This window comes from Apiospora hydei (genome assembly GCF_038363865.1).
Source record: "Apiospora hydei strain CBS 114990 chromosome Unknown utg000006l_segment0_segment0, whole genome shotgun sequence".
NCBI classification, from domain to species: Eukaryota; Fungi; Ascomycota; class Sordariomycetes; order Amphisphaeriales; family Apiosporaceae; genus Apiospora; species Apiospora hydei.
Window position 1 is genome coordinate 1,063,453 of NW_027117365.1, and position 27,088 is coordinate 1,090,540.

The following is a 27,088-nucleotide window of genomic DNA, read 5'->3' on the forward strand; positions in this document are numbered from 1 at the left end:
TTAGTTTAGCCTACCACGGACATCCCAGGTCGCAGAGCGTAAGGTCCCGAGTCTCCCTCCCCTGACCAAAGTTCGGGTCCCCAAGTGTCTTTTGTATATGCAAATCTGTCGACGCACCCATTACGTGATGATGCCCTGCGAGTTCCTGACCCACCACGTCGTCGGTATCTTGTCCTCCCCGCCCTTCCCGTCGGAGGTGGGACAGTTGAAGACGCCCGTCGCCTGCAGCTGGCCGTTGGCCTCCATGTAGGCGCTAATCACCGTACTGAGTATCACGGCGACGTCCTCGTTGCCGACGTAGATTGCCCAGTTGGGCCTTCGCTGCCCGTCGGCCACCGTCATGAGCAGGGCGCACTCGCCCTGCATGATGAAGACGGTCCACGGGTCCGCGCGCAGGTTGTCGGGCGTGAGGGTCCAGAAGCCGACGTTGGCCTTCACCCAGGCCCAGACGGCGTAGCAGTCGGACCCCGTCGCGGCGGTGTCGGCGTAGGCGTCGCCGTTTTGGTAGACGGATTGGCCGCACTCGGTTATGGCGGACTGGCCCGGGTCGCCGGGGTAGAATGACGCCATTTGGAGTTGCTTGCCGGGTCGGCCTATTTCTGGATGTGGGCGAGCCAGGGTGGCGTTGGTGTGGATGTGGATGGCGGCGTCGGTGCCGTTGGGGGTGGTGTAGTCGATGCAGGTCATGTTGGGGATTTTGGGTTCAGTGGCACAAGTACGGGCCGAACAGAGGCCAGCGAAGGCGAGTAAGGGGAGTAGGAAAATCATTGTTGGTGTTTTTCGTTCGCTTCGAAAGAGCTGTGCGGGTTGGAGTCTGCTATATGCTTCGCAAATGAACATTCGTGGATGTAGTTACTATAAGTTTAGTTAGTGGAAATAAAAGATCGGAGGTGAAAGGGAACTCCAAAATTACATTATATCCTGTACGGTGATCATTGTTTAATATTCGCGTAGGAAACGCTGATCCCAGTACCTCACAGTCACATGGAGTAATACTTACCAGTCGTTGACTCATTCTTCCCATACACTGTGATATCACAACCCGGTTCCAGAGGAGCCTGGATGAGAAACCATAGCCATATTGAAAACCTAGTCACTTTAGGATGGGCATGAATAAGGGCCACTTATATATTGTGAATGGAGGTTTATGTATCAGCTTGCTGTTACAACGACCTAGCGCCCTAAATTCATGAATAATATGGTAACTCAAAGCAGGGTAAAAATCAATCTGCTCTGGCAAGAATACCAGCAGCCCGCTCACTTAGTGATGATCCCAGCTGAGTTCCGGAGCCAAAACGTAGTCTGCACCTTATCCTCCCCGCCCCTGCCATCCGACGTATTACACCCCAAAACGGCCGTGGCGTCGAGCTTGCCGTTAGCGCTGGTATACTTGTCGCACGCGCTCTGGACCGCGGTCGCAACATCTTGATCGCCCACGTAGATGAGCCAGCGCGGCACCGCGCCGTCGAGCGTGGTCATGACGAGCGCGCAGATCTGGTACACCACGACGACGGTCCAGGGGTCGGCGCGCAGGTTGTCCGGGGTCAGGGTACAGAAGCCGGTGTGGGACTGAGCGAATGAGGCGATGGCGGCGCAGTCGGCGGCGTCGGTCGAACCGTCCGACGGGCTGCCGTCTTGGACGAGGGAGGTGCCGCACTCGGTGATGGGGGGCTGGCCCGGGTCGCCTGGGTAGAAGCTCGCGGTGGAGCGCTGGATGTCGCCGGGGGCTTGAGCGGGAACGGTCAAGTTGCTGTGGATGTAGAGGGCGCCTTGGGTGCCGGTGGGGGAGGTGTGGTCGGTGCAAGTCATGCCGAGGATCGGAACTGGGGTGGCGCAGGCGCTGCTTGCGACGGCGTCTCTACCAGGGGAGACAGGGCTGGATGTGCAGAAGCCTGCAAAGGCGAGCAGAGGGAGCATGAAAAGCATGGTTGGTTTGTGTATGTCTGTTTGTTGTTGTTGAGATATCTTGATAGTGAGAGTAGAAAGCATCTCTGAGGATGCTCACTATCGTAGACCATTTGCGTTTCCCCTCCACCTCATCTCGGGGGTGGATCTCTCCAGGGGAACTATACCATATTAATTAAATAAAGCTCTACTTTCAGTAGGAGCATGTAGCTCTCATAATAGCTGTGGCTATTGCAGGGTGGCCTGGGTACTTATACCAGCATTCACCATTATAAGCCTTCTTATGGCAACGAATTAATACATACGACCATATCCTGCTGAATACTAGGGATCCCGTCCGCTCTCCCATATATAAGCAGCAGAGAGCCGAATTAGTACTAGGGTCGGTGACGACCTGGGAATCCTCGGTGTTGTATGTTTTGCCCTTTTTGGGTGGGCGCCGCCCGCAGCACTCAGGGCTGACCTTTACCGATCATCCAAGACCACGGCCCTTATAGGGCAGTTAACTTAGCTACACTCACCTTACGAGGACTGTTAGCCCCCTTTCCCTATAGCCACCTACTTTCGCTGCCACTATCAGCCAATGCAAATGTCCGAGCTGCAACACCCTTTCAGACCTGGAGCGGCCAGCAGAGACTACGCGAAGAAGAAAAGGCCCAGGCTGGTCTAAAGCTCGGGAATTCCCGCCATGATTTTAGGTGTATCGTTTGGGGAGGCATGGGATACCGTCATGAGCTCCACGGAGATCGAAAAAGGGGTCCGAAAACATACACAGTTCGCCAGTACGATGCAAGAAGTATGGTATAGTCGAATCGATCGAATATATTCAAGACCTGGCCAGTCTATTGCAGCTAGGGTAAAGAACGTCTGGTCCCCCTTTTTCTGGGTGGACCCTTCCTCCAACTCGTAACCAAAAATACACCATATCAGTGTTTTTCATCGCTGCCGACAACTGACTGGCTGTGTACTGCGTCTCCCAACAAGTCGGGAAGTGTCATGGCGAATAGGCTTAGCAGTCGCCACCCTGGCAGTAGCACACATTATTGACGCAGGTACCGAGCCCACCACGGCACTGTTTCCCAAAAAGGGGCAATACGTCAGCATCTTTAGGTGACAAGAGAAGGAATAAGAAGTAAACGAAGGCTATAGAACAATTGGCATCCAGTGTGCTGATCTAACCCCTCCCTTGCCACCAGAGACGAAAACAAAGAAAAGGAGAAAAGAAAGGTGGAAGGTGATGAGGGCAAAGCTTACAGCGCAGCATTCACCAGGGTCGTTGGAGCCGCAGGGAATCGCGCGCCCGAAGACTTGGGGGCGTCCTGGTTCAGGCGCTGGACGAGCTTGGGGCCCTCCTCGGCAGGGACGGCGACGGAGACGGCGAGGCCGATGAAGGCGGCGAGGGCGGCGGTGGTGAACTGCATGTTGGGCAGTGGTGCGGGCTTTTCGAGGGGGTTTTGCAGGAAGATTGTTTGGTTAGTACTGTGAGCCAAGAGTGGGAATGGGATTTAGATGAGGATGCTGAGAGAGAGGTTTTGTGAGCTCTGGAGGACCTGAAAGCCGGGTTTATATACTACTAGTTCGAGTCTTGGACAGCCGCCCAGATGCAATAACAATATCGAAATTGTTCCTCGTGTCTCCGAGGGCAAGGAGTCCCCGGATGTATTTTCCAGTCACGATGGCCAAATCATCTGTCCAGTCACTCGGGAGAAGAGGCCTCAGTTTAACGGGCTGCTCGTTGCCCAGGAGGGCCTTGATCGACACGATCAATAGTTGAGGTTATCCAGTTCAGGTACTGCGCATCCGTACAGCTCGTAACTTTGACCATACAAAAGACGGCATGGTGGATAGGCATGAAAAAGTGCAAGTGAATGGTGACTGCATTGTAATAGTCCAATTCTTGCTCCCATAAGCGACGAACTTGTGAAGTCAACGCGCATAAATGGACCCTCTACTAATTAAGTTTTGCTTACAACAGCCGGCAATTGGTCCGATGTTGCAATAATACACGACAATGACATAGGCAATCCATACGAAATTACTGCGCTATCACCGCCATTGGATCTCAAGCACAAAACGCGCTCTTACAACGTTGCTAAAGCTGTGTACACCAACCATGACAGCAACACGTATATGTGTATGTGGTTGCCAGGCCCGCAGAAGCTGTGTAAAGGTAAGTACTTGATATATAAGGAGCCAATGAGAGTGACGGTTGGCTCATACCAGACCTCTTCTCTTCTCGCAACCTCTTACCTAGAAGGTTCGGAATAGCTATACGTTTGTCGCACGGCATGGGTATCTTGGGTGGAAGCGACCCAGGCTCACGCCGCATCAAGGCGACCCAGGCCGCTGTATCGGCCAGGACAAGGGTCTCCTCGTGATCCTGGTTAAAATAGCGAATGCTGTTGTCCTCCGGGTCCGACTCGCACGTTTCCTGCGCCACGTCCCGGTTGCCCGCGCCCGTTTCGAATCAGACGTGCTCGAGATCGCTGAGTCGCAGCCGGTAGCAGTCGCAACACCCAGGCCCGCCCTCGCGAACGTCGGCCAGGTCCATCTGCAGTCGCGGCTTCGCCACGACCATCTAGGTCCAGCAGTCCTTCAGCCGCGGGTACAGCTCCGCTGACACCGTGCCGACCGCCCCGTCCACCTCCTGCTGCTGCTCGGTGGTCTCGCCGTCCAGGAGGATGCAGGACTTGAGGCGCCGCGTGGCGTGTCCGAGGGGGGGCATCCAGAACCGACCCGCCGTCCGGCCCTCGCGGCTTCCAGCGGGCTAGCACCCACTGGCGGAAGTACTCACTGACCTGGCCCACCGTGGCGTCGGCCAGGACCGCCGGGTCCTCCAGGACATCGTTGACGAAGCGCCTGTCGACCGACGTCGTCCTCGGCGTGGCGGTCGGCCTTCGTGGGGTAGTCCCGCGGGCCAGCGGTTGTCCTCGTTCTTAATAAACGGCCGTATTTCCTCGTCGATGCGGGCAATTTCCTGCTCGTCGGGGGCTTGGACGGCCCGCCGGGGCGCCATTTGTTAAGACATGCCAGTGCTGGGAGTTGATTTACTATTATGTACGAAAGCTAACGCGAAGGCTAAATTACGACGGCAACGTGACGCCTTACCTGGCGACAGTGCCGCCTTTGCGCGAACCCGGCCGGAACGAGGGTGGCGATGGCGACGCCTGGAGCGGCGGCGAGGAGGCGGCGCTCAATGTTCGACTTCACGGCTTCAAGGGGGAAGCTTCAAGGGGGGAAACAACAGAAGTACTCAGGGCGAAAGCGGATATATCTTTGCTCGGGATGAGGTTACAGCCGGCATGGGACTGGCCAAGGCCGTTTCGAGAAAATGTAGCACGGAGAGCCTTATTCGTCATTAATATTGCCGATAAAACACATGAATGAAAGATGTACTCTGGGAATGCGATTTCCAGGTCATACCATTCTGCAATTTGAATGCCACTCCGCATCTCAATTCCAGATACACATGAGTTGGCCAGAGACAGAGCGTGGATGTCTGCAGTCTAGTGGTCATCTTTGTTTGTGGCTGTGTACCTACTTAGCCTGGATCCTGCTGCCTGGCTAAAGTCCTAGGTGAGGCGCACGCGTTATTGGTGGCTGACATCAGCCATCTCGTCAATTTCACCCCTAGCCGTCGTAAACTTGCCTCTCCGTTCCCCCGATCACAATACTGCGCGCAGGTAGCGACGAGAAATACCAACTCAGCAACATGCGCACCACTGCAGAAGCTACTGAAAAGCCGCGGCCCAAGCGGAAGCCCCCGGTCCGCCGAGACCCGGAACGGCGGCGGCAACAGAACTTAGAAGCCCAGAAGAGATACCGTAAGCGATGTATCGTTTGACCAAAGCTTTGATGGGAAACCGTCTGCTAATTTCTGCCCCAGGAGAGAAACTCCGGCAGCGACTTGGTAACCTGGAAGCAATTGCTGCTTCGGTTTCGCAAAAACATGAAGTAGAGGAAATAGGAGCTGCGCCGACCATTCCGACGTTGAAAGTGACGCCGACAGACAATGCGCCGGTCACGGATAGCCTCTCGTCCGGCACTTCATCGCATGTAGCCTCGGAAACTCTTTCAATCACTGATGAGTCGGAGGTATCGGCTTCAGTCTCACCCGCGGCAGTGTATCCGGAACCACCCGAAGAAAGCCAATGGATGGTCTTACAACCCTACGAGGCGACGGGCTCATGGGACTCAATCGTGCACCTCGACCCCTCGCTTCTAGTCTGCCACCGTTACTGCGACGGAGACACCGGTCTGGCCTGGATGCCCGCAAGCGGCTGCGGCTGCTCCAGTCCAGACGACGGCCTCCAGCCGGTGATCCGTCACCGCGGCGGAGCCCAATCGTTCAGCGCAGCAGCAGCAGCAGGCGACCCCTACGCCAACCACCTCCGCCTCGAGACCGTCTGCACGCTAGACGCCCTGTTCAGCCTCGGGACGCTGCTCGGCATCCCCAGCGAGCGCATGTGCCCGCGCGAGACCCCCTCGCCGTTCTTCCGGTCGGGCATGAACGAGTACTCGGCCGACGCGATCGACACGGTGCAGAAGATCTTCCGGACCCTCAAGCCGGACCTGCGGCCCGGCCGCGAGCAGGTCACGGTCGCGCACCACCCCTTCATCGACTGCCTGCCGTTCCCGACGCTGCGGCGGAACCTGCTGCTGCATCGGGCTGGCGTCGATGCGGAGCAGCTCCAATTCGACGTGATTGAGGGATTGGTGTGCTGGGGCGGCGCGGGCGTCAGCCGGCGCGACAGTAGAGACTCTACGGGGCGCGCGTCCACGGGCACGCCCTGGGACGTCCGCAGCTGGGAGGCCAAGGAGTGTTTTTTGCGGAAATACTGGACGATGCTCGGCGGGGAAGAGGGCGAGCTGGTCCGACAAAGCGAATGGTGGCGCGGTATTCGAGGCGAAGAGCCTCTGCGCATTGAACTAATAAGCTAGAAAAAGCAACATTTCGACAGTCGATGCTGTCAATGTACAAGACAACCATACCACTACTGATACAAGCTTCGAATGAATTACAGCACTAGTAGGTTCGAGCATGTCAATCGCATGCTTACTTCTTCTGCCATTCCTCTCGGCCCATCTTGAGGATGTCGGCCATCCCTATTTCCCAATACTTCGACGGCGCCTTTCCCTCTTCCACCATCTGAGCAGCCGCCACGGCCGCTCTACCGATGACGGACGCGTCCTGGCCTGCGATTGCCAAATTGTTAGAAACGAACGTTGTGGTAATGATATCTGAAGATGAAGAGGGATGGACATACCAAGTCTGTCGCGAGCGAATTGCGGCATGGTCTCTACGGCCTTCTCGGCCAGCCAAGCCTTGGACTTCTCGCGGGCGATGATCATGCCGGGCTTCAAAATGACGGCGTGCTCGAACCCGAGCTCCTTGATGGCGTCCTCAACGCCGTTCTTCATCTTGCAATAAGGCGCCATGCTGCTGGGAAGCTGCGCGTGCCCGCGCTCGAAATAAACACGTACGTCTTGACCCCCGCGGCTTTCGCGGCCTTGGCGTTCTCGACGCACAGGTCGTGGTCGATCTTCCACTGCTCGGCGATGCCGCCCGCGGCCGCGCGCGTGGTGCCGACGGCGTTGAAGACGACCGAGGGCGGGGGCGACGACAGCGTGCTGATCAGACCGCCCCATTTGACCGTGTCGGCCTCCTGGATAGCTTGCAGCTTGGGCGACGGCGCGGCCGCGGGCGGGCGGCGCGAGACCGTCTTGACCGAGGCGAAGGCGCTCGTGGTGGGGGCCAGCAGGGCGGCGAGGATCTCGGAGCCTACGGCGCCCGTGCAGCCGAAGAGGGCGGCGGTGGCCATGGTGGTGCGCAACTTTAAATCTGTTGGATGGACAGAGAGGGGAGCAGCAGGAGATGTTTCAAGCGTGAGGTATCTAAAATACGGTTGACAATGTTCGAAAGGATGCAGCTATTGCAAGTTGGAATCTGCAAGCCACCTGCAGTCTACCGGATATGCTGGAACAAGTTGGCTGGCTGGGAATGGGGCAGTTTCACCTTGGTCCTTGTTTACCTATCAATGACCTCAGTTGGGTGCAGGGAATCTGCAGGGAAGAGTCGTGCAGCGCAGGCACGCAGGCACATGCTTCCGCATGACCACGTTTTTTTCTGTTGCGGGTCGCCAGTCCCCCCGCCTGCCGATCTTAAGTCTCCGAGCTGCCCGCTAAATCGGGGGCTAGCAAGTCGTGCCGTCCGATTGTCGACCTTCGATAACGAATGGAATGCGCCCATTTCTTTGATATGGGAGATACACATCGACCGGCAGTGTTGATCAATGCAGTTGCCTTTGGCGGCACCCTACTCGAATGCTGCAGGTACTGAGAGAGGTGCCCACAGCATGGTGGGAGAACCAAGAGAACCCAAAAATGGAGTTGGGGGCTCCCTACGCTACGGCTGTCAATTGTTCCGGTGTTGTCGCGATCGCGCTCCTCGGATTAAAGAAAAAAACCGCAATCATTTAATATATGCTTTTTCTTCATTGGTATCTATGAAGAGCCTGGCTTAACTATTTTATCGTCTTTACTGAATTTAATATCGAGTTTTGAAGCATGAGAACGGTGAGGTACGAAGAAAGCCCGTTCAGGGTGTGCTCATTTCCATTCCTCGCGCGGTTTGTGTCGTGCTGCGATCTGTTGACAGCCAGCGCAGACAGCCAGCAGTGGTCGGTACAACCAACTTTTGTAAAACCAAAATCGCACATATCATCGATACAGCTGCTAAGGACTTCCGACTCGCAGCTGACAAGCCACAGATATCATTGGAAACCGGAAGGCAAGGCAAGGTCTAGATGATGTGCGCAGTCGGGTGAATAGCACGTACCGATCTGACCAACGTTCTATCAATCGAAGGAACCTCCCACCGAAACAACTGCACACCTTGGTGCCACAGGAGTTGCGACCATGTTATCACACATTCTCCGCCGTTGCTTTGCCGTGTTCCCAATGTGATTCCATAACACCCAAAGTCCTCAACTTCACCACGACCCACGCGCAATCACTCTGTCACTCCCGATCCTTCGTCAATGCCAACAACTGAGGCCGTATGGCGGGAAATTGGCGTCTGATGCCCAAACATACGGACTGTAGCGCTCTCGGTCCCGGCGAAAATCTGGTGGCAAGCGGTTCGGATCCTCGTTAAGAGTCCTGATTACCTGGTTGTACTGGGAATCATCCAACTGAGGGGTGATGATGAGGTCGCAACAAAGTTTTGACATGTGGGCGTTCTCGAAATAGTGGTTCATGACTTTTCTACACATGTACCGCTTCCCGTCGACGAAAGTGTCGGAAGCGAAGCTGACGCGCAGAACACCAACTCGTTCCCCAGTCGCTTCGCGTGATATGGTTTGTACTGAGCCATGACAGCAGGGTCAACTTTATCGTCGGTCATGATGGGATGAATGATGGAAACCTCTCTCGGAAGATCACGTGGTTCTCTCGTAAATTGCGTTCGCCGGGATCTGGTGACTTGAAGTCATGTATAGGAATGGGGTCGCGGTAGTGCGATAAGGCGACCTGGCGACTTCCACGACAGGCCGTGAGCAGTGGTGAGATCAGCTTTGGATGCGGGTAAATGCACTTGGCGAAATCATCCACAGGGACCCTTCGTGTGGTGGCCTCGTTTCCAATGGCGTGCTCCCACACCTGGAGCTGCAGCTCGGTTGGCAGTTTCTGAAACACTGTGAAGGTATTCATCTTAGATGCTTGTGTTACACCCAGGGGAGGTTGATCTGGTAGGTCTTTGGTGTATCTTGAGCAGCTCATTGGTACATTTAGGGTACTGCCTCGAGCAGGTCACATTGGGTACTGAACAATTTATAATTAACGTCGTCAGGACCCGTCTATCGGAGACGGAACAATTCCAGCAAACAGCATCTTATCCAGATTGACGCGGTTGCTTCGAAGTTTAACTTTTTTCCCTCTCTCTCTCTCTCTATGTTCTTTTGCTTTTCGACTCATACCAGCGCAGGCCAGCAGAAACAAGTGACTCAAACCCGAGCAAACCCAATACATATCGACGCTTCGAAGATTAACATGTGGGCAGCTCACAATAGGCGTCAACTTTGAAGCAATGGAATTTCTGTGCCCCGAGGTACGGCCAGTCATACGCTATACTCTAGAATATCCCAGCTAAGAATCAAGCGACGGCAAGGAGGTAAACAAGAGTATCCTTCCCATGGCAAGCTCTGCCTATACCGCGAAGCACGTCGAGCAACTCCTGGCCGGGCCGCCAATGGCGCGCACGAATGAAAAGTCGCGCGCGAGACACGGGTTTTCCAAAGGCCTCGCACCGCTGCCATCGACGAGGCGCTTATCATAGTACGAGGCATCTCCTGGCGCGTGGTACGAAACATGCCATGCTCCCTCGGCGGAGAAGATCTGTGGCTCGAGAGTGGCGCAGCGAATCGAGGGCGCATGAGCGAGGCGGCGCGCGAAGGCCTCGAGCAGGGGGACGATCGCTTCGTCTCTTGGGTGGTGGCGGAAGTACCGTATGTGGGAAGGGCAATATCCGTCAGTTAGGTGGGCGTTTATGGATTTGGCGAAGGCAAGGGCCCGCGCGTCGTCGTCCTTGCTGCCGTATCCGGGCGGGAAGTGACTGGGCGTGTCGTGTGGTAGTGGGAGGTCGCTGCTTGGGTGATAGAGCTTGTCCGTGGGGAGGCCCTTGAAGAACCACTGACCCGAGATACCACCCGGCTCAAAGTCAATTCTGAAGTCCTCGACGGATTTCCACGTATTGTCATCGCTTCCTTCCTCGGAGGGTCCGCGGGGCCAGAGCAGGGTCGGGTCCATTGGTCCAGCGTAGTGTATCTTCTGGATATTGCTCCGGGCCACTATGGTGCGCAGTGCATCGCACAGAGAAACCTGACCAGGATTGGTGAAATCGGGAAGTCTGTTTTTATGTGGGGTGTCTGGCAGCTCGAGCCTGATGAATAGTGACTTGCATGAAGACGGAGGCTGGAAATCAGCGACTGCGTTGGCGAATCCCTGCAGGTGTTGGCGGCTGAGGGCCAAAAAGTAACCCCGGGCTCCTTGATAAGACCAGTCGATCTTATTCAGCCTGGGAAACGCGGCCGTGAGTGCAACCTGGCTGCCCGGGTCCAGTCGGCGCGTGCCGCCCTGCGACCAGAAAACTGTGACGCAGGGCACTACCGGCCAGGTCATGGCGGGCAAGTGAATAAATGAGTATTTATATCGCTCCTCCAATACTCGACGACTTTCGGCCATGAGCGAGTAGATGCTAATGAACAACCAGAGGTTGCCATCGGCGGGCCATTGGGACAATATTCTCAGAAGAGTCAACAAGTACTGGCTGGCCACCTTGTCGTTCTCGGCTCTTTCGTCCGCTGTTTCGTAGTGAGCACAGGCTTCGTCGCTGCATGTCGGCAGCAAAATGTCGACGTCCAGCCTTCGAAGTAAGCGGTAACGCGCCTTGGATCTCGCAAAGGCCGATTCGAACTCGTCAAGATCGTCGCTTGTGATCCGCAGGAATGCGAAGGTAAAGGGCTCGATGGCATGCCGCCATGCGCGTGACACTGCGGCGAAGGCAGGTCGAACCTGTTTCTCCCCGTGTCGTTGTGGTAGAAAGCCGGCAATGTTGGACAGCACTTCTTGCGAGAGGTTCTTCATGGTGATGTGGCCTGACTATAGGAGTGGGGATTGTTGTTGTGAAAATAGTGTTATGGTGATGGCAGGACCGGTGTGGCTTCTTGGTCATGGATTCATGGATGGGGCTGGAAGCACTGTGGCTCGACTGTCATTTCCCAGGTTGCCGAAGAACGGATTAAAGTCGGGTATAGTATATACATAGTATAAACATCATATAGTATTGGGGTTTGTTCACCGATCCTCGGCTGAGTATTAAACAATAACCATAACCCAAATAGGAAACTCCACTGGGCTGTAAGTACATACGTTAGATACTGAGACAGGACTACCTACTTGTATACTCCTTATACGATTCACATTCCGCATCTAGGAATCTTCGGGGATTCCACCTGTAAGTCAATAGCCTATACAAGTCACATCCCTCCCCTCAAGTGATCGTTCTGTAGCTCAGCGCTCGCTTAGCCATGTCATATGAGTATTAACTGCTTGATCTTGGCCAGCAACAAAAGAGAAACCGAAACCTTTAACATACCACACCGAAATGGCCCCGCCGCATATCCTTGTGTGCAAAGCCGTCAGTCCTCCGAACCACCGGCGTAGCTATCTCCATATTGCCCTGTCTGAAGGAGCATCGACGAATCCGTGGTCAAATTATATATAGACGTGGATCTGGATGCTTCGGTGCATGGTACTGGAACCGCAGCCTGTCCATCTACAAACAAACCAGGTGGAGTCAGCCTCACTTGTGAGACCGTCTCCTATATCTATACTTAGCATCGATACCCTTACCGTACCCAATCCTGCGGCAAACCTTGCTCCCCCATGCCGACGAATTATCGAACAGCAGAACATGACTGGACGAGATCGGCCTTGGCGCTGCGGCAATTATGGCTTGTTTCGAAACTGGGCACTGCGTTTCGCCAAGCAACTACCAAGACCATACCAAGACCCTCCCAACGCCCGGGACCGCTTGGCATTGGGACGGCAGGGGCACCAAGCAACGAAAAGCCAATGCCAAGCCGACTGCGGACGGTCTTCCGTCTTGGGAAGATCGTCTTCGTCCCGCCAAGGCCCGCGGACTGCGCTAATTACTCCCCTTATCTGTGTGACTTGGCCCATATTGGCGATGCATTTTAGATTTGCGCCCGCCGCGGCGCGGGCGAACGATACGGCCGCCTCACTATGGATGTATATCCTCATCTATTTCTTGTGTGACGTCTCCATTTCCGACGGAACCACACACCAAGTCCTCTTGATCTATCGAAGAAAGAAGGCCCGGGCTGGTGCATACTTGGCGCGTGCAATCAAGCCTGAGGCGGTGACGAGAAGGGGCAATATGCAATATAGCCCTTCCCCCCGTTTGCGCGTCTTGGTCGAGAAAGAGGAAAAAAGAAAGCAAGTCCCAACTCCCTTCCCCCCCCACCTCCCCCCTGTCCTTCCCCGCGGGTCGTGTGAGTATAAAGGATGGAGTCGGGCCACTTCCCGTCTTCTAAAACTGCCCCGAGTCAGTCATGATACTTCAGTGAACCAACGATTACATTCACTACTTACATACAATTGCAAGACCCAACCCGGGCGACGCCGAAGCTCTTTAAACATTCAAGCTTAAAGTAAACAAATATCCCCATCTTTGTTTTACCTTTTGTTCCGGTCTCATCATTCTTACACACGTCTACTCTTTCCCATTAGCCCTAATACCGACCTTCACTACTACAACTATACATACATCCCTCACCACCACCACCAACAGCCACTATGCAGATCAGCTCCGCCGTCTCCTTCATCCTCCTCGCCGCCATGCCGTCCTTCGTCCTCGCGGCGCCGCCGGCCACCCAGGAAATTCTGGCCCGGCAGGGATACGAGGGGCCCTGCAGCGATACCAACTGCGGCGCCCAGGGCAAGGACTGCACCAAGACCTCGCAGAGGTGGTGCACCCCTTCCCCAGCACCAAGAAGCCCTGGCAGGGGTGCACTTGCAGCAACCTGTAAAGTGAATGGGCGTTGGGGGGACTACCATAAGACCCGAGTCCTATAATATAATTATCACTCGGGGGCGGTCCTCACTGTTTGCAATGGGACAATGAAAATATAATTAGTACTTGGTAAGAGGAGTCCCTATGCAACGTAATATACCATATGGACTAACATCATACCAGGCCTGAAGCACTTTTACGAAGTTACGGAAACCGGGATGGCTTGCAAGTTTAGATTTTGTGTTGCGAGCGTTTTGCTGTTCCTTTTGGGTTTCCCATCTTATGAAAGACGATTTGGGCAGGTACTTCAACTCACGAGAACTCGAAACTGAAAGGAGATCAGGCGTGGCGAGAGCGGCTCGGATACGAGAATTACATCTCCTATAAGCTCCTAGACTTACTTCTACAAATTAGCATATCATTAACAAACATTATCCATCACCATGACTTTTACGGCCCTGAAATTCTAGTGCCAGAGATGGCCTCATCATCTTACAAAGCTGAGGCCGCTGTCATCCCCCTGGAATGGCGCTGATGCCATGATCACAGTCGGTACCTGCTTTGCATTAGTCATGAGCAGGGCGGTGTGCCTTCTGTCAGCCACACGAATCATGACAAAGCATGATCCCGCCCGCCATCTGATTAAAACCCAGTTCTTTATTCGAGACTCCCTCGTAAAGAGTATGAATCAGTTGAAGCAATGACACCTGCGGGCTAGATCCCCTCTGGTATGCTAAAGGGATATCACAGAGCGTTCCAGACGCATATTACTAACCTCATGATGGGCATTATACTACAGGTCCAATGCACAGCTACTGTACTTTGCATGGCACATGGTATAGCTTCGGCCCATATCATGTAATACCGTCACGGGGTTAACATGCATATCATCACGTTCCAAAATCTTTACGAGGATGGGTTCATATACGCCTGCATGAAGAAGGAACCATACAAACGCAGCGGATGAGCAGTAGCATTGGACCCAAGGGAAATGACGAACGACCCCTTTCTATGTGATATACTTTCTCGGGATGCGTCGGCGGTTCGTCTTATGAGATTCGATGTCCTCAAGGCGCCACGCCCGTCACTCAAGCTCGTGGATCGGTCTAGGTGCTTCTTATGCTTACCTTAGGTATCTTTCAATACAACGGATGATCTGTTCTTGGAAAAACCTCCGGGCACGTGGGCGAGCCTGGAACGTTGGTCTGCTGCTGCGCGAGTCGCTAGCTCTCGGATGTACCACTATTCAGGAAGGCTGATATAGAAATCAGCGAAGGGAGACCAACGCCTGGGTACTTTCCCGATTAGTCAGCAAAGGGTTGAATATTTACGTGATATTTCAGGTATCAATGCCATAAGTGATGTTGTCCTAGCATTTTGACCACCGAAAACAGTTGAGAATTGCATAGGTTGAGTGAAGTTGTATTGATTGCGCCATCTTGCATGCAATCTAGATAAGATGACCCCACAACGATCATCGCTAATCCCAAGATGGCCACTCGAAGACTAGCGGCGCGGCAATCGAGAACTGAAGCAAAAGCATGCGTCCAAGACGGCCCGCCGCGGGTCGGAGCTGGATTGCGTTGTTGCAAGACTATATAAAGCTACATAGCGCTGGGAGGGGGTATGATACAAAACGGGGGCCCTGAACTGTCGTCTAGTTTAGGCCCCTTATAAGAAGCCTATCTGCCCTAATTACACATACCAGCTATTGGGACCCTGAGTTTGCCACAATAGCTTGAACACCCTGCTCTGCCGTAGGAGTCCAGCGGGAAGAGAAACTGCGAGTGATCTCAAATATCTTATGGGTAATAGGGCCTTCGGCAAAAGTATTAAAGCTGGTATGAAATCCAATCCAAAAGCCGAGTTTGGTGATTTAGTCATCAGTCGTGAAACCTTCAGTACTCCTTCTTCCCGTCTCACTTCATACACTGACATGTTGCCCTGCAGAATGCCATCACTCATGTTCACCTCTTAGCAGGCAGAGCGGCATCGAGGCAAGTCATGACCTGTTACGCAATTAGTAAGACCTCGACGGTTAGATGGGAAATATTGGTAGACGTACCTGGTGGCTCCATGTACCTTGGTTCTCAAGGTAATGTGCCATGCCACGCATAAGCTCCACCTGTTCCGCAGGCGACAACCCTGTTATCGCCAGCTCCATCACCTGGCCATAGGTGATGTTGTTCAGAGCAATGAAAGTATGGTAGTAGATGTATGCGAAGAATCCCATGATGAACTGGCAATCCATGCGATCGGTCATGCCGCCGTGTCCCGGGATGGAGTGGCCAAAGTCCTTGATCTTGAAGGTTCGCTTGAGTCCAGACGCAAAGAAGCCACCGAATGGCGCAATGAGGGAAGCGAACGAGGCGATGATAATGGCGTGGATCTGCATGGGCTCCATGGTGAACGTGAAGAGGTCTTGGTAGCCATCCGGCAGGAAGAAGAGGTCCGTGGAAGGCTTGAATGTGTGAGGCTTGAAGACGGGGTTCGGTTCACACTCCAGGCCGGTGAAAACGTTGGCCCCAAGATCTGTCACGGGGCAGATGAAGTATCCGGAGCGCATCAGCAGGTTGGTCAAGCCGAAGGCGAAAATGACCGTCATGACCCAAGCGCCGACAAAACCCTCAACAGTCTTCTTGGGCGACAGCTTGATCAGCTGCGTGCGGCCAAAGGTGATACCACAAATGTAGGCGAAGATGTCGTTGGTGATGACGAGCGAAGCCGGGAGGAAGAACCAGATCATGCCCTCGAAGACGTTGTTCATGACGAAATGGGCCTGGACGACAATGAGGTAAAGCGCCATGTGCGTCCAGGCGAAGTTGGTGAACTGGAACTTGAGGTGGCCGGCCTTGAGGCTCGCGACGAAGAAGACGAAGCCAATGACGTAGAGGACAAAGCTAATGAAGCGGTGGTGCGTCGCAAGCGGCAGCAGGACTCGGTCGACCAGGACGATGTGCTTGAAGTAGTAGATGACGCTCTCGCCGTAGAGGAAGTACATGGTCGTGGCCAGCCAATACCAGTTGAGGGTCTTGGTGGCCATGATGTTGCGTGCCCGCGACGGCATCGAGGCGATGGCGATGACCTCCTTGAACGAGACGATCTGGACCGCCGTGATGCAGGCAATGATGTAGATGTGGCCCATGAACAGGGCGCCAAAGAAGCCGCCAATCATGACAAAGGTCCAGAATGTCCGGATCAAGAAGTTGGCCTTCTTCTTCTCGTAGTCGGAGGGCGGGAGCGGCTGCTGGGCTGGGTCTTGTGGTTGGGCTCCGACTTTCGTCTCGTCGATCTCGCCGAGCTGCGAGTGAGAGGCCGACATCCGCTTCCTAATGGGCGAGCCTGAGCCATCCTCACTGCCCTCGCCGAAGCTGGAGCGGCGACCGTCTGCATTGCCGTTGCGATGGGGGAACTTGACCCCTCGACGCGGTTTCGACATGGCGATTTTTTTGGTGTGGGGGGAGGGAATTGGTGTCGCGCCTCGTGGTAGTAAAATAGATGGCGGGGATGTAATCGAGCTTGTCGATCAATTCTCAAGCGCACTGCTTGTTGTGTAGGTGTCGGCGACTGCTTTCACTGCTGGGGAGTCCTCGAGCGAGAGGAGCGAGACAGGCAGAAGGCAGGCTCGGCGTCGGAATGGGAATTTGTTGGCAAAGATGCGCAATGCAATGCTGGCCCCAAGCCGTGGTCCCGTTTCGAACAGGCGAAATTTGGGGTAGGAGGTGGATCCGGCTCTCTTTCTGTCTTTGTCCGTCCTGGGCGGAATGAATTTCAGGCAGGCCTGGTAGCAGCAACACCCTGTCGGGTAAGGTTGCTTAATCTGATGGCAGCAGGTAATCGATAAACCCGGGCTACCACGTTGCCAAATGATATGCGACGGGGGCGTTGCTGTTGGAAATGGCGACAACTATGCAATGCAGTACAGTACTGGGTAAGTAGTAAGTAGGCGAGTGAGACGTCCAAGACAGTTGGTCAGGTGTCAATTGGTAGGTATTGGTAGACAAAGAAAAGAAGAGGGAAGCTCGGGATGACGGAGATGTTTGGTTTTTTCGTGTGCGTGTGTCTCTCCTCTCTACCTACCTGTACATACTTAGAGGCAGACTACTTGCCTTAGGTACTACATCATCCTGCTTTTCCGGCCTGTCTGTCTCATCCTGTCACTACTCACATCTGGCCTTGCAAACTGGCTGGCTGGCTGGCTGGCCCTGACGTAGACCATCATTGCCTGGCTTGCTGCTTAGGCTGTCTTGGCACTGGAAAAACGCTCTCGGCATTGGGTTAGCTTGTTTAGTCAGCCGCAGCGCGGGTGCGTCATCAACCCCGATGCCCGACTTGCTTGTGTTAGTGCGAATTTCACATGTTTTAGTTCCCACTGATGCCGGTCTACTTTATTTACTTCTGCATGCGCTTTGCAGTGCTGGGACAATGGGTACATGTATTCATTCATTCGGTGCCTCGTTGATTAAGGGGCGTAAGATAAGGCGAATCCATGCAGCAGGACATCTTTAATGTTGCCATTCTCTTGCTCTTTTCTGTTGCCATGAACATATAGTTGACAGGGCGAGAAATTGCCTACGATTTGCTTGATTCCGCGGCTCCCGAAACGCTAAATTCGAATGCTGGCTGCCGAGACTGCACACGTACAAGCAAGCTAACACCACATCCATATGATACCTCAAAGCCCCCCGTAATCTTGTCCATGGCCTCTGCTTGGCCTGACTTGCAAATGCCAGTACAATGCCGTTCCCTCCGTTCCCTCCATCGTAAACTCCGTGGTATCATCAACGCATAAAGCACAAACCGCCGTCTATGCGAATACGACTACAGCGGCGCGTCAACACCGTGACAGCCCGCTTTAAAATTTCAAAAACTCATCCGCCAAAGAACTCCCCGAGCTCGGCACCCTGCTCCTCCGTCACGATCATCTCGAGCAGCTCCCGTGCCAGATCCGCCGTTTCCTCGCTGACCCCTTCCTCGGCGAAATTGAGCCGCGCAAGGCTGAGAAGGTATTTCTGCGAGCCCCCTGTAAAGCCAGCAACCTTGGCCGACACGTCGAGGATGTCCTTATTGCGCTTTTCCGTCACAATTGTATGCAGCAGAAGCATAGTTTGAGCGATCAGCGCCTGCACTCCGCCAGATTGGGTTGGTGCCCGAATCAAGTTTGCGAATACATCATCATCGTCGGTCATGGGAGGCGAAGGAGGGGGTATCCTGTAAGCATTGTATGTCTTCTCCCCGTCGTAAAGCTCGTCGATGGACCAGCTTAGAAAAATGACAAGCCGCGGGATGGCAAGTTTGTGTTTTGCCAGCTCGCGCATGCCGAAAGGAGACGTGGCAAAGGAAGCCAGAGTCTGCAAGGCAGTGTGCTGAATAGTCCATAACTTGTCGTCGTCGACGCCCCGTGCTTGAGCATTCATAAGATGAAAAGAGACGCGGTCAATGATTGCGCCTGCTATATCTTCGGCGGAGCGTACGGTATGCGACGTGGGCCCAATGGATCCCTCGAAAGCCGAAGTACTCAGCAATCTCATCATAATTAGCGTATCATCCAACGCCTGTTGGTTGCTCAGCATCGTGAGCACAAACTCAACCACCATGCAAGCCCAAAATTCGACGATTGGCTCGGGTGTTTCACCTTCTGGGGCAGAAGTCTCGCATCCCAAAACAGTGACATACAGTAGTGAAAGAATGTCAGTGGTCGGAATTGTCGCCCTGAGCCTTACAAAATTTTCATCGGTCGGGTCACCAGGCTCGGTGCGGTTACGTCGAGGTATCGCAACCTCCGCTACACACTCTGTAGTAATATTTATAAGCGGCTCGGCGATATGAGGCGCGATGCCTCCGGGGCTGAGCTGGACTGTAAAAGACAGCAGAGACACGAACTCAGCAATTGGGTCATGCTAGCAGGGGGTAAGCTGTGAACCAATGTAGCATCTAAGCGGCATACTTACAATACCCGCGCGGAAACTCCGTGTCCACAGATCAATGAGCAAATGACACAATTCAATGGGGAGGCGCATTGGATCGTTAGGATCACCCATGGTGGTGACTCTTTGTAGAATAATAGAAGCCAAGCTCTCTGACGAATTGGACGGTAAGCTGTAGCCAGCGAGGATATCGAGTGTCAGAGGGCGACCATGGGCGGAGCCATGGTTAAGGACAGCCTTGAGTAGCTATGCATCCTGATTAGTACGGTTCTACCGAGAGTGATGGGTTGGCCGCTTGTGCGTATTTGACTTACATCGAACGAGTGGCTATTTGATGGCATTGGAGAGGGTTCTCTGATGTCGGCAACAGAGCCGGCCAAGGCATCATCATCGCCATGATCAACCATGACAACATCCTCGGTAGTCTCCAGGGCCATGACCGGGCTTTCGGCTGGGGGGGCCGTTTCCTTTTGCCTTTGGTCGGCGTCCTGGTCAACTTGGCTGGAGGCTCTGCCACCACGCTGGCGACAGCTCCAGGGTTTCTGCCTCTGGCGCCTTTGCTTGGGCTACCTGCGATTTCGACATCGTCGAAGCCATCCGCGATACCCCATGACTTAGCAGCATTGTTCTTCTTGGGCGTCCCGCCATCTTTATCTTTCCTCTTCGCTCGGCCAACCTCCTCTCGCAGATCTCTTTTCGTGAATTCGAGCTCGGTAGTGACATTCTTCTCGGCGGCCTTTGCAGCTTCTACGGCTCGCTCCTGCTTGGCAATTTGCTCGGCTGTCTGTTTCTTGAGGTTCTGTAGTTCTCGATCGTGATCCTTCCGGCTCCTCTCCAATCGAGTCCGCACGATGCCAATCTCGCCATCCTTGCTCTGGAGTTTCAGCTGCAGGTCCCGAATCTGGGCTTGCAGTGCGGTCTCCTGGGCCGTCGGGCCAGCCTGATGCGGTGCTTGGCTGGCTTGGTACCGAGAGGGAATCGTGGGGGGCCGGTCGCGGCAGCGCGTTGGGGGCACGCAATTGCGAGTAGACTGGAGCCTGCGAGGACCGAGAGTTCAGGTTGACGGATTGGTTTGGTCTCGCGTAGGATTGGTTGCGAAGGTGGCTCGCGGGCACAGGCACAGGTCCACCCCATGCATCCTGCTGGACCGTCTGCTGTGGTATGATTCGGGAAGCCGTCGACCCAACAAACGACTTGTTGACGGGCACCACCGGCTTGTTGCGGGGCGCGTCGTCAATGACGACGACTTCGGCGTCGAGGTCGTCGTCGTCGTCGAAGTCGTACTCGGCTTGCTGGTCTTGGGTGGGTTCGATCCTCTTGGCTTGTGTGAATTGGATTGCATTGTTCTCGAGCTCGTCCAGGTTGAGCTCATCGAAGCCATCGTCAGAAAAGTCGTCCATGTTGACTCGGTGAGCCAGTAGCTCCTATATGCCAGCCCATCGGCACGGCAATTATCTTCGCCCAAACTCGCACTCGGGTTTTTCGGTTCAAGGTTGTTTGTTTGCATGATACAACGGCTTAAGAGTCGAAAATGTAGGTAGCGCGCGCTGGGCAGACACGCTTGTCCCACCAAAAAACACCGCCCCCACCCCCCAATCAATTAAAGTACGCGAACCCCATCCCAGCAGACAACGTCCCTTGCACGCGTGTTGCTGGTGAATAAAAAAGGCGGCGATAACTGAGAAGGCTCCTTTCTTGAGCATCTTGCCATATATATGTGTATTGATTTCCCATATATGAAAAGTTTTGTATATTCTGTATTGTAGAACTGCAACAGGTTGGGCGTGGCAGCGCCCCATGCATTACGACCGTTCTGAACAACGGTGCATGTACCATCAACCCTTCATGGTTTCTGCGTAACGCCTGCGTTACTTGATATGTCTGACAAGCCAAACATGTGCGTCGCAGATGATACTGTCGTATAACTATCGAGGTGATGTTTTCCTGTCCTAGGTGGCACTCTTGGGCATGTTTGTCATACATTACTGCTGTTTCTGTAGGCAACAGCAAGAGGCTTATAAGCAAAGGAGTCCTCTATCACACCGGATCCGTTCAATCCCTTCTAGTTTTTCTGTTCGAAGGTCTGTTGCTGGATTCAGTCCCTGATATTTTGCATTTCTGTCATGTCGCTTCACATACTATCGCTTCAAAAGAGTCGAAGTGAGCTATTGAAATCGGCCCGCCAAGTCCATCAAGTGTTCGATATACCATTCAGCATGGGCGGGGAATGCAGTGAAGAGCAGTCAGACCAGATTGGCCAGCACAGGGTTGCGACCCAAATGGGCGACGAACTGCCTATGAACCAAACCAGCCTATCTGGTAATTACCCCTTTACATCGAACTTTCATACCAGCACGCTAACAGGTGTTAGCCACCCCATCTATTACTTCAACAGCATCCTCGACGTCCGTGTCGGCACCGATCTTGACAACTTCTAGCTCTATTAGTTCGCCATCGCCGATTCCCCAATCGTCCGCAAGCAGCGGGCCGTCTCCCAACGTCGTGGTCGGAAGCATCATCGGCTGCATCGCCGTCCCGATCCTAGCCCTACTGGTCATTGTCTGGTGGCGTCGTCGCCGCCGGCGACGTCTCAGTATGGCGTATGATACGGGGTTTGGGAATGCGCCGTACGATCTCCTCAGTTCCTTCCAGGGTAGTCGCGGGCATGGGTATCATCAGTACAGCGACACGAACTCGGCCCCTTATTCGGATGCGATTCCCTTGAGGCCCTTCAAGACACAAAGTAGTGGAGGTAGTGTCAGGAGTACACATGCGCGCCACAAAGCCATGCCACCGGTCTCGCCATTCAGTGCCGATTATAGTAGCGGGCATGGCCAACCACCGGCTGCTGTTGTTAGCCCCCTATCTCGATCTGGGACTATAACACATGATAGATGGTGAGGTCTTCAAAAGTGTTTATGGAATGAGATCAGATTCAGGCCAAGATATGGCTAGGTAATATTCAAATTGTTGTGTTTCTCTCGGGAGATATGTTATTGAGGTTGCTATGACGTTGCCATTAGGAGCGACTGGCCAGGACGGTGCAAGATCATGGAGTTATCCCTTTTCCCCATGAGGGTGGATCTACACACCGTTCTATAAGTTCTCATCAAAATAAAACTTGAATAGAATAAATTCATGACCTATATCATCAAGCGCTACTACACAACAAACCTGAATCATGACCATACCGCCATCCCGGTCAGCTTTCTCAGTACGGAGGCCCTAAGAATGTGAAAAGGGGCGGTTTTGTAAAGGTTCTTTGTGTCTCCCAAGCAGATGAACTCTGGCACATAGCTGATGTTATAGCGAATTCCAGACAATATGCCTCCTCTTTCATGATAGGTTAGCCAGTCTAGACGAACGAATATCATGCCATACACTGAATATCCGTTGGTCTCAGCCAGTCATGAAACCCCTCCGGCCTGCCGGGTATACGCCCGTGAATATCGCCGACATAATCCTTTACTCACTCCCGCCGAATTACCCCCACCATCTCGTCGTCCTGCTCATCATCGCCGCCATGCTTCTTGTAACCCTTCGTGCTCTTGCCCCACCGCCGGCCACCCACACTTAGTAGTTCGAAAAGAATCCAGCAGGCTTTTTCTCCTCCTCTTTCACTTGATTGAACGCAGCCCAACTGGCCCTTTCTGTCATCGCTCCCCCAAGCCTTTTTCTTGTCAAACCAAACACCTCTCTACTCCCTTCCTCACCGAACCAGCAATCTTCTTTCTTTCTTCCGACCCAACCAATCGTGATTTCACATCAAACAGTGATTCATCATGCCTAAGAAGCTCCGCTGGACTGAAGAAGAGTTCGCCCACGTCCTCGCCATGGTCGACCACTGCAAAGAGGTCGGCAACTTCGAGGAGGCTATAGAACCCTATCTTGCTGAGAAGGGATATGTTGATCGAGGTTACCCTGCCATTGCGACCAAACTGTACAAGTACAAGGTAATGGTCAATGAAGCCCTAGACCAACCTCACATGGAAGTCTTGTTGCAGCAAGGCACCGAAATCCTGCCAAAGTTGAAGGAGAACCCTTTTCTGGCCAGAAGGGTCGAGGAGATCAAAGCTGAGCTTGCAGCCCCCGGCCTGCCTGCCGCCCCTGTGGCTCAGAGTGAGCATGGTGACCTGGAAGGCCCGGACGGCCTGGACGAAGCTGATGAGGTGGATGAGGTGGATGAGGTGGAAGAGGTGGAAGAACTGTCCGACGGTCGCGTTGAGGAGGGACTGACTCTCCTTTATGTCAAAATCAAGGAAGTCTGCAACTCACTTATTATCCACGGTGATTTCCAGGCCGGCCCTGAGAAGCCCCAACTGTTGGCGAAGATACCCTTCCATTCGGTGTGGTCCGCATGGAACGCCAGCAAGCTCGACGACTCTCAAGAGCAGTTCCTGCGCTCACTCGTTACCGCCCACATCTTCCGATGCGTCCTAGCGTCTGCGTTTCCAGCAGGCCACTTAGGCCTAGATGCGCCCTATGTGAAGATGCTATTCGCGGTCGACTTGCAACAAGGTTTGTTACAAGCCTGGAAATTTATCAAATAATGTTGTACTGACGCTGACACCTGTATAGAAGGCCCAGGAGCGAAGCTTGCGAAAGAGCGAGCTGTCTTGGCACACGCGATGCGATCCCCGTGGTTCAAGGATATTGTTCAAGCCCAAGCCAGAATCGCGGCTCGTGAGGTCGTCGAAACTCTGGGTCAAATTGCTCAAAAGCCCAGAGACAATGCCGTCGAGGAGGCCGTCATTGTGCCAGCGGAAGTGGTAATCGAGCGCCTCGAACCAGCCTACCGCTCCGCGCTGCACCTGAAAGCCGACATGGTCCAGTCATCCAAGCAGTACGTGGCGCAATTCGTTGGTGCCGGTCAAGACTACAACGAGGCGGTGATGCGGTTTGAAGGACTCGGCCAGGCGCCCAGCCCCAAGCAACTCAGGATCTGCCTCTTCCCCATCATAGGCTTATGTCCCGTTCCCGATGAAGAGGCCGCTGTGCAGGACGATGTGGGCAGCCCTCACATCAAATACCAAACCCTCAGCATAGCTACGGCTAGAGAAGAGGCAGAGGGGGATATCCTCTACAAAGGGGTGGATGTGGGCTTAGATTATCAGGGGAAATCGGTGTGACACGACTAAGCAAGTGATGTTGGCACGTAAGGTCCAAACGATCACCATACGGTACGACGGGACATATACACTCATAGTCACGGCGATTCACCCCTAAGTTCAGGTAGACAACCTCGTGGATGGTTGTTAGGGACCGTTGAGATCGCGATGACAGATATCCCGCCTCTCTGTGGCCGCCAACCTCTGATTCTACCCTCCTCACCGTACCGGATTGGGCAGAAAGTGACCCACAACTTCCTGACTTTGTAATTAGAGTATAAGTTCGCTCAATGTATACTTACTATTCCCCGACTATTGTACGCAAAGTATCCGGGACGTCCTTGAGCCCCAATAGCAGGGAACGCCACTTTCAAGTGAAAATGCATGTATTGGTCAATGATGCAAACGGGGTCTCGTGGAAATTATACTTGTGATAGGTGACCTTGGTAAAAAAGCATCTGCCTATCATGCGATTGTCCATCATCACGTGTGGATTGGGAAGGTGATGTTTTGCGTGTCTCTGGCCAAACCCGTGTTTCCCGAGTGCCTAGAGTGCCGAATCAGGGCCAGCTTTGGAGTTAAAAGCAACCCCCAAAGGGGCAGGTCATTCTACCAACCAGCCACTAAGCAGCCAGAAACAGCGCTTGACTCCTGATCCGCGGCCCACCTTTTATCAACCTCATACAGGGCACGTGGGGTCCATCGTCCGTCCTCGTCCAGTCAACTGCCATGGCCGCATCAGGCCCGGAATCAATGCAACCTGGCGCTGAGGCATGCTACGCTCGCTCATTGGTTCACGGGCCGAAACACGGTAAAATGAGGCCAAGGGCGCTATCGTGGTGGTACCTACCTACTGTAGTATTGTAGTAATCACACCCGCCGCTGTACAGCTGCTGTGCAGATCCCTAAGTGCTAAGGTTGCCTCCCCCCAAAACGCCAAAACGGCCCCACCCGCGCTCGGTGGCCGATCCGCTCGCCTTGTGCCTTGCATCTTCAGTACTTAAGCTTACTCTCACCCGCCATAGTCATCCATGATGGAAATCCCTCTCTCACAGGCATCTTTCGTCCTTTAGTCCCTCTTTTGATCTTCGTCTCGTCATCGTAGTACCATGTTCTCGCGGTATTTGCTCGTGGAGGCCTCTTTGGCCGTCGGCGCCGTCATGGCTGCTGGCTCCAAGTCTTGCCCGGCCGATGCGCCGCTGAGTTGCCACAACTCTACCACGGTCGCTGACACATGCTGCTTCAACGCCCCTGGAGGCCAGATCCTCATGACGCAGTTCTGGGATACTCACCCAGTGACCGGCCCCGAGGATTCATGGACTATGCATGGCCTTTGGTAAGTTCTTTACGACTCTCAAGACTATGAAAAGAGCAAACGGTTGACTAACGTGTCACAAAAGGCCGGACAACTGCGACGGCAGCTTTGAGAGCAACTGCGACAAGAACAGGGCGTACAAGAACATCACCCAGATCCTGCAGGCCTCGGCCCCGGACACCCTCCAGTACATGCAGGAGTTCTGGAAGGACTACAAGGGCGACGACGAGACCTTCTGGGAGCACGAGTTCGGCAAGCACGGCACCTGCATCAGCACGCTCGAGCCCACCTGCTACGCCGACTACCAGCCCACCCAGGAGGTCGGCGACTACTTCACCCGCGCCGTCAGCCTGTTCAAGGACCTGCCCACCCACGACTGGCTCGCCACCGCCGGCATCGTGCCCTCGACGAGCGCGACCTACACGCTCGAGGCCATCCAGTCCGCCCTGAGCGCCAAGCACGGCAAGCCCGTCGTCGTCAACTGCAAGAACAAGGAGCTCAACGAGCTCTGGTACCAGTACAACGTCCAGGGCTCCCTCCAGGACGGCAAGTTCACCCCCGCCGACCCCGTCGGCTCGGGCTCCACCTGCCCCAAGACGGGCATCAAGTACCTGCCCAAGGGCAACGGCTCCGGCTCGCCGGCGCCCGCCCCCACCACCATGACCACCTCGACCGGCAGCGCGCCCACCAGCACGACCGCGACCGCCGGCCCGGCCCCCACCGGCGGCGCCGCGCTCTCGGGCAAGGGCCGCATCAGCGTGAGCACGTCCGGCTCGCAGGACGGCGGCTTCCTCATCAGCAGCGGCGCCTGGTACCGCGCGGCCGGCGCCACGCCCGCGACCTACACCGCCACTCCCGGCGGCGACGGCGCCACCTTCACGCTCAGCACCAGCAAGGGCAAGTGCGCCGTGCAGGAGAAGGACTCGTCCCTGACCTGTGGCTCGGGCGTGTCCACGGCCAGTGCGTTCGGCTATAACGGCGAGCACTTGACCTACGACGGCAAGGACACATTCTACGCAGACAAGATGCCCGAGGGCAACGACCAGGGCGTCGTGTACGCGACCGAGAAGGCCGTTTCGTTCCAGGCTAGCTGGACTGCCGCGTAAGGCTGGACGTAGTACTATATACGACATGACGGTTTAGACGAAGAAATGTATATATGTAGTTGATGAGAAATCTATTCTTCTATGTACGACTTTCTTATTGATCTCAAACTGATAGACAAATCTCCCAAAGCACT

The 27,088-nt window shown here is 54.4% G+C and overlaps 14 protein-coding genes across 14 annotated transcripts; 5 read left to right on the forward strand and 9 right to left on the reverse strand.

Annotated features, from left to right (window-relative positions):
* Window positions 1-120: 120 nt before the first annotated feature.
* On the reverse strand, window positions 121-687 carry PG997_007541 (uncharacterized protein; the record flags this gene model as incomplete). The annotated part of the gene is made up of 1 exon (XM_066811856.1): window positions 121-687. One exon carries the CDS (start codon window positions 685-687, stop codon window positions 121-123), a length of 567 nt encoding a protein of 188 aa, XP_066667198.1.
* A 570-nt stretch (window positions 688-1,257) lies between these two features.
* Window positions 1,258-1,926, reverse strand: PG997_007542 (uncharacterized protein; the record flags this gene model as incomplete). The annotated part of the gene is made up of 1 exon (XM_066811857.1): window positions 1,258-1,926. One exon carries the CDS (start codon window positions 1,924-1,926, stop codon window positions 1,258-1,260), a length of 669 nt encoding a protein of 222 aa, XP_066667199.1.
* Window positions 1,927-3,011: 1,085 nt separating this feature from the next.
* On the reverse strand, window positions 3,012-3,326 carry PG997_007543 (uncharacterized protein; the record flags this gene model as incomplete). Its single annotated transcript, XM_066811858.1, has 2 exons — window positions 3,012-3,048; window positions 3,160-3,326. 2 exons carry the CDS (start codon window positions 3,324-3,326, stop codon window positions 3,012-3,014), a joined length of 204 nt encoding a protein of 67 aa, XP_066667200.1.
* A 1,157-nt stretch (window positions 3,327-4,483) lies between these two features.
* Window positions 4,484-4,921, reverse strand: PG997_007544 (uncharacterized protein; the record flags this gene model as incomplete). Its single annotated transcript, XM_066811859.1, has 2 exons — window positions 4,484-4,661; window positions 4,773-4,921. 2 exons carry the CDS (start codon window positions 4,919-4,921, stop codon window positions 4,484-4,486), a joined length of 327 nt encoding a protein of 108 aa, XP_066667201.1.
* A 696-nt stretch (window positions 4,922-5,617) lies between these two features.
* PG997_007545 (uncharacterized protein) lies at window positions 5,618-6,846 on the forward strand (the record flags this gene model as incomplete). Its single annotated transcript, XM_066811860.1, has 2 exons — window positions 5,618-5,729; window positions 5,792-6,846. 2 exons carry the CDS (start codon window positions 5,618-5,620, stop codon window positions 6,844-6,846), a joined length of 1,167 nt encoding a protein of 388 aa, XP_066667202.1.
* A 115-nt stretch (window positions 6,847-6,961) lies between these two features.
* On the reverse strand, window positions 6,962-7,727 carry PG997_007546 (uncharacterized protein; the record flags this gene model as incomplete). The annotated part of the gene is made up of 3 exons (XM_066811861.1): window positions 6,962-7,101; window positions 7,173-7,348; window positions 7,390-7,727. The coding sequence occupies 3 exons, from the start codon at window positions 7,725-7,727 to the stop codon at window positions 6,962-6,964; spliced, it is 654 nt and encodes a 217-aa protein (XP_066667203.1).
* A 2,383-nt stretch (window positions 7,728-10,110) lies between these two features.
* Window positions 10,111-11,547, reverse strand: PG997_007547 (uncharacterized protein; the record flags this gene model as incomplete). The annotated part of the gene is made up of 1 exon (XM_066811862.1): window positions 10,111-11,547. One exon carries the CDS (start codon window positions 11,545-11,547, stop codon window positions 10,111-10,113), a length of 1,437 nt encoding a protein of 478 aa, XP_066667204.1.
* Window positions 11,548-13,281: 1,734 nt separating this feature from the next.
* On the forward strand, window positions 13,282-13,733 carry PG997_007548 (uncharacterized protein; the record flags this gene model as incomplete). Its single annotated transcript, XM_066811863.1, has 2 exons — window positions 13,282-13,454; window positions 13,682-13,733. 2 exons carry the CDS (start codon window positions 13,282-13,284, stop codon window positions 13,731-13,733), a joined length of 225 nt encoding a protein of 74 aa, XP_066667205.1.
* A 1,732-nt stretch (window positions 13,734-15,465) lies between these two features.
* Window positions 15,466-16,937, reverse strand: PG997_007549 (phosphatidate cytidylyltransferase; the record flags this gene model as incomplete). Its single annotated transcript, XM_066811864.1, has 2 exons — window positions 15,466-15,507; window positions 15,564-16,937. 2 exons carry the CDS (start codon window positions 16,935-16,937, stop codon window positions 15,466-15,468), a joined length of 1,416 nt encoding a protein of 471 aa, XP_066667206.1.
* Window positions 16,938-18,369: 1,432 nt separating this feature from the next.
* PG997_007550 (uncharacterized protein) lies at window positions 18,370-20,825 on the reverse strand (the record flags this gene model as incomplete). The annotated part of the gene is made up of 5 exons (XM_066811865.1): window positions 18,370-19,398; window positions 19,450-19,671; window positions 19,740-19,892; window positions 19,943-20,347; window positions 20,394-20,825. The coding sequence occupies 5 exons, from the start codon at window positions 20,823-20,825 to the stop codon at window positions 18,370-18,372; spliced, it is 2,241 nt and encodes a 746-aa protein (XP_066667207.1).
* Window positions 20,826-21,782: 957 nt separating this feature from the next.
* PG997_007551 (uncharacterized protein) lies at window positions 21,783-21,983 on the reverse strand (the record flags this gene model as incomplete). The annotated part of the gene is made up of 1 exon (XM_066811866.1): window positions 21,783-21,983. One exon carries the CDS (start codon window positions 21,981-21,983, stop codon window positions 21,783-21,785), a length of 201 nt encoding a protein of 66 aa, XP_066667208.1.
* Window positions 21,984-23,207: 1,224 nt separating this feature from the next.
* Window positions 23,208-23,975, forward strand: PG997_007552 (uncharacterized protein; the record flags this gene model as incomplete). The annotated part of the gene is made up of 1 exon (XM_066811867.1): window positions 23,208-23,975. One exon carries the CDS (start codon window positions 23,208-23,210, stop codon window positions 23,973-23,975), a length of 768 nt encoding a protein of 255 aa, XP_066667209.1.
* Window positions 23,976-24,053: 78 nt separating this feature from the next.
* PG997_007553 (uncharacterized protein) lies at window positions 24,054-24,554 on the forward strand (the record flags this gene model as incomplete). Its single annotated transcript, XM_066811868.1, has 1 exon — window positions 24,054-24,554. One exon carries the CDS (start codon window positions 24,054-24,056, stop codon window positions 24,552-24,554), a length of 501 nt encoding a protein of 166 aa, XP_066667210.1.
* Window positions 24,555-25,693: 1,139 nt separating this feature from the next.
* PG997_007554 (uncharacterized protein) lies at window positions 25,694-26,954 on the forward strand (the record flags this gene model as incomplete). Its single annotated transcript, XM_066811869.1, has 2 exons — window positions 25,694-25,869; window positions 25,934-26,954. 2 exons carry the CDS (start codon window positions 25,694-25,696, stop codon window positions 26,952-26,954), a joined length of 1,197 nt encoding a protein of 398 aa, XP_066667211.1.
* Between the last annotated feature and the right edge of the window lie 134 nt (window positions 26,955-27,088).